Source organism: Agelaius phoeniceus (genome assembly GCF_051311805.1).
Source record: "Agelaius phoeniceus isolate bAgePho1 chromosome W unlocalized genomic scaffold, bAgePho1.hap1 SUPER_W_unloc_1, whole genome shotgun sequence".
NCBI classification, from domain to species: Eukaryota; Metazoa; Chordata; class Aves; order Passeriformes; family Icteridae; genus Agelaius; species Agelaius phoeniceus.
In genome coordinates this window covers 7,757,455-7,764,616 of record NW_027509866.1, presented here as the reverse complement: position 1 = coordinate 7,764,616, position 7,162 = coordinate 7,757,455, and the positions used below count along the sequence as shown (strand labels likewise).

The following is a 7,162-nucleotide window of genomic DNA, read 5'->3' as shown; positions in this document are numbered from 1 at the left end:
CACATCTTACCCTGCCTCCTCTTGGAATTTCCATCTGAACAGCACTGGAATCCAGGAGCTGGTAGCTGTGTGTGTGCTTCTCTGAATCTTATTTGTCTTTCTATCTCTTTGAGAAAGAGAAAGAAAAATACTTCTTCTATTTTTGTCCTCTTGCAAATTTTGATTAACATGAAATTGAACAGGCTTAGACTTTGTGAAGTTGAATGGGCCAAATTAATGCTTTGAGAAGTGTTGTTTTGTTAATTGAATGTCCTATTAAACCTTTTGCGAAAATTTCTTTGATTTTCTAAAGTTGCCAGTAAAGGCTGCTTGGTTGTTTTGAGCTCCTGAGAATTTCTTGTCAATATTTCTCCAGTGTTTTCAACTCAGGGTACACAAACAATTGTAATTCCTCTTAAATGTCTCCTTGAGAGAGTTTTTTAGTGGATGGGGGTCACGGCTTGTGTGTCCTGCTTGGCCCAGCCCAGGCAGGGCTTTCCCAGCCACATTCCACACTCCATTGCCCAGCTGGAGCCGCTGGTGCCTCTGAGTTGTGCTGCCCCAGCCCCAGGGACGCTCTCCTTGTCTGCCCATTCCCCCACGGTCTCTGGGCAGGGATGGCCTCACTGGGGGCTGCTGACATCCTCAGCAACTTGGAGGCTGCTGCTGAATTTCACTGCTCCAGAGGCTTGTTCAGCCTTCAGCTCTTCAGTGCAGGAATTCAGTGTCCCAGGGCTCATGAACATTCAGAACACCTGAACAGGCCAAGCCTCTGGGAATCATTTGATTTTAATTTTCAAATCATTTGTGGTTACTTAGACAGATTGCAGTAGTGTATTCAAATTGAATATGTTCTATTTAAAAAGACAGTGAGCAAAGATTTTTTAGGTCCTGTTTAGGGTTTTTTTTTCTGATCATAAATTGATATGTGTAGTCTCCAATTGACACTGAATCCAAGTACCTCCTCATGCAGTTGGAATAGATATGAAAATCAAGACTCTTCCTGGCTGACAATCAATCAGACTCTGTCCCTACCCCCACCCCACCATTTCCCCCATCCAAGCCCTGGCACTCAGAGCAGCCTTGTGCAAATCTCAGCTCCCTCCAGCCCAGGCTGCACCTGCAGCTTTCAGCTCCTTGGCTCCACCTGCTTTCCTTGGAGAAGGAGCTGCTCAAGGCACAGAGGGATGTTCATTTCTTGTCAGCCAACAAAGCCAAGGGAAGGCACAGCTCCATCAAATGCCAAAGTCATTCTCCGTTGCTCTGCCCTGCCCCTGATCCCCAGAGCCTGTCCTGTTTCCTTCATCCCTGCATTGCCAGGCACTCTCTGGGACAAGGGAGCTCTGCTCTGGCTATGGAGGGATGCCCAAGTGCCACCACTGGAGCAGGAACCACAACTCATCAGGTTTGTGTCCTTTGGGGGTCAGGAACTGGTGAGACTCAGAGGCACAGAAAGTTTCTCTTCATGGCCAACAGACCACAGTTGAACAGGACACAATTTAATAACAATCTCACTCTTCCCTGAGCAATGTGCAACATCCCAGCAGCATCTGATGACTCCACCATCCACAAGTGATTTCCATACTAAAATTAATTTTAGACAAAACATGGTTCTGTGACAGATATAAACACAATTTAGTTCTTGTATCAGGATGTTCATCCAGGAGTGGGGGCAAAACAGCTCCAACAATTCCTGATTTGCAAAGCTGTCAGTGGTGGATGGAGAAGGGAGGTCAGGCTGCTTTTGGTGTTGAGGAAATGCTGAAACCAGCCTGACTCATTTCATCTCCTCCTGTCCTGGCTGATCTCCCCTCTTTCCCCTTCCACCCATTGGCTTTTGTCTCCCACCAGGCCCCCGGTGAAGAGCCTGGCTCTGTGTTCTCCATCCCCTCCTCGCTGGCACTGCCAGGCTGGGATGAGGAGCCCCTCAGCCTTCCCTGCTCTGGGCTGCACAAGCCCAGCTCCCTCAGCCTCTGCTCACAGCCCAAGGGCTCCAGCCCCACCTTGGAGGCCCTTCCCAGACCCTGCTCCAGCTGCCAGACATCTTTCCTGACCTGGGCAACCCAACCCAGGCCACAGTGACCTGGATAATCCCTGTCCTTGATGTCCTGGTCACACAGCCCTGGCCCCTTGTCCCCATGTCAGGCTCTGGGGTGGATCCTGTGGAACATCCTTTGGTGGAGGCTGTGGCTCCAGGTGGGCCGGGGGGATCCTGGGGGACAGGGACCCCGCTGGGCATGGACAGCATTGGACTTGTTGGGAGAAACTGTGAGGGGGAGCTGGGGCAGAGTGACCAACCCAGTGACCTGACACAGCCCTGCTGGGATGTCACACAGCCCCTCTGGGATGTCACAGCCTGCTCTGTGAGCTCACAGCCCCTTCTCTAATGTCACACATCTGGTCTCTGATGTCACAGCCAATTCTGTGATGTCATAGTCTGCTCTGTGATGCCATCACTAATCAATGATCTCACATTACCCACTTTGTGATGTCATAGCCCACTCTGTGACCTCATGTTACCAGAGGATCAATTGCCTACACCAGGTGAGCTGACACCTGGAGCTTGTTCTCCACATCCCCAGGCCTATGGAAACCACACAAGGCCCATTGTGTGAGAAGGGGAACTGGAAGTTCAGCAGCCTCAGTGTCCTGCCAGCTCAGCCAGGCCCACTGGAACATTGGGGTCCACGACCACGAGGGACCACCAGAGAGACCCCCCAGGAAAGAAGAACACATGGGTAAAGGGGCGAGGAAATATGCTAATTATTTTGGGGAAATGATTATCATATGTGTGTTTAGTCCAAGACAATCAATGAATATGTGAGCAAAATACAGAAAATAAACAGAAACTTTCCTGTACTCAGCATGCACAGCTTTGGGAGGAGCTCTCCCCCGTGCATCCAGCTGAATAAAGAATGCTGCTTCTTAATGCTACTCTGGGGTTAAGGAGTTTTCTGTTTTGCCGAATTTTTGGTGACACTCCCAAGGAAAGCTCTGTCTGCTGCTGTTCACACGGAGGCTGCCTGGGGCCCAGTGATCATGAAATAATCAAGTTTTCAATGTTCTATGAAAGAAGGAGCGGCAGCAACAAAACTTCTACACTGGCATTAGGAAGGGCAGACTTTGGCCCTCCCCAGACTTTGGGGAGTACCAAATCTGGTACTGATTTTTTGAAAGGAAAGAGCCCTTTAAAGCAAAGGGATCCAGGAAGGATGGACAAATTTCAAGAAAGTAGTCTTAAGGGGGAAGGAGCAACCTGTCCCAGTGTGCCAAAACATGATCTAGAGAGGAAAAGGACTGTCCTGGCTGCCGATGGAGCTTTTGTGGGAACTCAGGGGAAAAAAGGACCAGCAATGCAGAAAGTGTTTAAGGATGTCATTAGGTTATGAAGAAAGTGATGTGAAGAAATGAAAGCTCAATTAGAATTTAAACTGGCGGCTTGTAAAAAGAATAAAAAATGTTTTTATAAAAACAATTATAGCAAAAGGAGGGAGAAGGAGAACCTCTACTCTTTATTGGATGCAGTTAAAAATAGAGCAACTGAAAATAAGTAAAAGACAAAGCTACTTAATATCTTGTTTGTCAATTTTCAATATTAGGACAGGCTGTCCTCAGGACAAGTGTTCTCCTGAGCTGGTAGATGGGCACAGGGAGCAGAACAGCCCCCTGGAATCCAGGAGGAAGCAGCTGGGGACCTGCTGAGCCACTCAGATGCTCACAGGTGTCTCTGGGAGCAGATGGGATCCATCCCAGGGGGATGAGGGAGCTGTGGATGAGCTCCCCAAGCTGCTCTCCATCATTTACCATCAGTCCTGGCTCAGCAGGGAGGGCCCAGAGCACTGGAGGTGCCAGTGTGAGCCCATCCCCAGGAAGGGCTGGAAGGAGGAGCTGGGGAACTCCAGGCCTGTCAGCCTGACCTGGGTGCCCGGCAAGGTTATGGAACAGAGCACCTTGAGTGCCATCACAGGGCACCCACAGGATGGCCCAGGGATCAGAGCCAGCCAGCGTGGATTTCAATATCTGCATTGATGGTCTGGATAAGGGGATTGAGTTCAGCGTGAGCAAATTTGCAGATGACACCAAGCTGGGTGTGAGTGTGGATCTGCTGGAGGGTAGGAGGGCTCTGCACAGGGCCCAAATCCAACAAGGTGAGGTTTAATAAGTCCCAGTGCCGGGTCCTGCACTTTGGCCACAACAACCCCTGCAGCACTACAGGCTGGGGACAGAGTGGCTGGAGAGCAGCCAGGCAGAAAGGGACCTGCAGGGACTGATGGACAGCAGGCTGGACATGAGGCAGCAGTGTGCCCAGGTGGCCAAGAAGGCCAATGGCTCCTGGCCTGGATCAGGAATGGTGTGGCCAGCAGGAGCAGGGCAGGGATTCTTCCCCTGTGCTGGACACTGGTTGGGCAGCACCTCGAGTGCTGTGTCCAGTTCTGGGCCCCATAAATTAGGAAGGCCATGGAGGGGCTGGAGCATGTCCAGAGAAGGGCAACAAGGCTGGGGAAGGGTGTGGAGCACAAGTCCTGTGAGGAGTGGCTGAGGGAGCTGGGGTTGTTTGTCCTGGAGAAGAGGAGGCTCAGGAGAAACCAGGCCATGTCAGGGCACAGGCTGGACTAGATGATCTCCAAGGCCTTTTCCAAACTTCCTAATTCTGGGATTCCCTGAAACTACCCATGGAGCAGCTGCAGGATGAGCCCTGGGCCTCCTCTTCAGCAGCTCCAGCAGCCCAGATCCCTCAGCTTCTCCTTGCAGCCCCAAAGCCCATCCTGTCAGTCCTGCAGAGCCTCTGCAGCTCCTCCTCATTGCCCAGAACAGGGAGCCCCAGAGGCAGAAACAGCAGCCCAGATGTGCCCCCCCTGGCCTGGGGTGCCTCTGGCAAGGGAGCAGCAGCAGGCACTGCAGGAGCCTGCAGACAATTCCTGCAGCACTTGTAGGATGATCCTGCTGCCCAAGGGATGTTCCCATGGGGCCAAGGCAGGAACTGCAATGGGGAGTGGGGCCAGAGGGGAAAGGGCAAACAGGGATGGGCTGTTTGCAGGGCAGGGAACAGGGCTGGGCAACATGAAGAAATCTGGATTAGGAAAGAGGAAAGAAAGCAAAGGTGAAGGTAAGGAAATACTCAGGGCAGTTTGGGGGTGGCTGCCAGGCAGCCCTGGCTCTGAGCAACAGCGTCTGCAGTGGCACAGGAAACTCCCAGCTGATGGGAACAAACTTTCTGGCTGACTGCAGAGGCCAGGACAAAGCTGAGTGGTTTCCCTGGTGTCCCCCAGGCCTTGCTGGCCCCAGGGGCTGATGGCATTTGTGCTCCCTCAGGTTCATGTCCCCACAGCAACAGCATGGGGGTGCTGGCCCTGCTGTGTGCAATGCAAACAGGGGCTGCTGAGGCAGTGCTGCCATGTCTGTGCCTGCAAGGATGGGGCACCTGTGTGAGCTGGGGGAGAGGCCAGGGCTGCAGAGGGGGGATGTTGTTGGCAGCTGCATGAGGACGCTCTGGGACGCTGCCCTGGGCTGTGCAGCGCACTGGGCATGGATCAGCCCCTGCTCTGCTGCTCCTTCCCGTCTGCCCCAGGGCCCTTGCAGAGCCCCAGCCATGCTGTTTGCCCCCAGCCTGCCCACGGCCAGCCTGGGGCTGCTGACGGGGGTTTCTGTGCTGAGCATTGGCCTGGCCGTGTTCTTGAGAGAGCCTGGGCAAGGAGCCTGGAGCCCCCAGGGCCTGGCCTGAGGCGTCAGCGCTGCCCCAGCAGTGCCCATGGCCTGTCCCTGCTGCAGCCCCGGCACTGCCACCCCCAGGGCTGTGCCCGGCCCCGAGAGCACTCAGGCCCTGCAGCAACACCAGGGCCACCAGGGCAGCGGGGCAGGGCCACGGCAGCAGCACTGGCAACACCAAGTGCTGCTGCTGCTGCTGCTGCTGGGCACAGCTGCTGGGCCAGCACTGATCTGCCCCAGCTCTGCACACAGACATTGCTGCTGCAGCTCCAGAGAAGGCAACAAAAGGGCATCTCTACAGAAAACTCTGCTGGGAGATCCTTTAGTTCATTTAAAGCCACCGAGAGTGCAGCCCCTCATTGACACAGTCTGTGGCTACAGGGAAGATGGAGAGAAATAAAATGAGAAATGGTACAAACAATGACATTTATTTGTGGACAATATTGAAAAAGTAAAACAAAGAAAAAGAACCACTCAAATTAAACTAACAAGAAGTGTCAAGACTATTTTTATTACAAGTGCTTTGCAGAAATTGGCCAGCAGTTCAATGTTCCTGAAAGCATCCAGTCATCAGTGTGCACACTGCAACCTTGAGCTCCTGGTTCCTCAGGCTGTAGATGAGGGGGTTCAGGGCTGGAGGCACCACTGAGTACAGAACTGACAGGGCCAGATCCAGGGATGGGGAAGACAGGGAAGGGGGCTTCAGGTGAGAAAAGATACCAGTGCTGAGGAACAGAGAGACCACGGCCAGGTGAGGGAGGCAGGTGGAAAAGGCTTTGTGCCGTCCCTGCTCAGAGGGGATCCTCAGCACAGCCCTGAAGATCTGCACATAGGAGAAAACAATGAACATGAAACAACCCAATACCACACAGGAACTTACAGCAATGAGCCCAAGTTCCCTGAGGTAGGATTTGGAGCAGGAGAGCTTGAGGATTGGGGGGATTTCACAGAAGAACTGGCCCAGGGCATTGCCATGGCACAGGGGCAGGGAAAATGTATTGGCTGTGTGCAGCAGTGAATAGAGAAAGGCACTGGCCCAGGCAGCTGCTGCCATGTGGGCACAAGCTCTGCTGCCCAGGAGGGTCCCGTAGTGCAGGGGTTTGCAGATGGACACGTAGCGGTCGTAGCACATGATGGTCAGGAGGAAAAACTCTGATCCAAGGAAGAAGTAAATCAGAAAGAGTTGTGTGGCACATCCAGTGTAGGAGATGTTGCTGGTGTCCCAGAGGGAATTGTGCATGGCTTTGGGGACAGTGGTGCAGATGGAGCCCAGGTCAGCGAGGGCCAGGTTGAGCAGGAAGAAGAACATGGGCGTGTGCAGGTGGTGGCCGCAGGCTACGGCGCTGATGATGAGGCCGTTGCCCAGGAGGGCAGCCAGGGAGATGCCCAGCAAGAGGCAGAAGTGCAGGAGCTGCAGCTGCCGCGTGTCTGCCAATGCCAGCAGCAGGAAGTGCCTGATGGAGCTGCTGTTGGACAT

At 53.3% G+C, this 7,162-nt stretch overlaps 1 protein-coding gene across 1 annotated transcript; it reads right to left on the bottom strand.

Moving 5' to 3' along the window:
- Positions 1 to 6,229: 6,229 nt before the first annotated feature.
- LOC143692533 (olfactory receptor 14C36-like) lies at positions 6,230 to 7,162 on the bottom strand. The gene has a single exon (XM_077172777.1). The coding sequence runs from the start codon at positions 7,160 to 7,162 to the stop codon at positions 6,230 to 6,232; it is 933 nt and encodes a 310-aa protein (XP_077028892.1).

Excerpts from the sequence above, each read along its gene's own strand:
- LOC143692533 (XM_077172777.1), bottom strand. The coding sequence starts at position 7,162 with ATGTCCAACAGCAGCTCCATCAGGCACTTCCTGCTGCTGGCATTGGCA.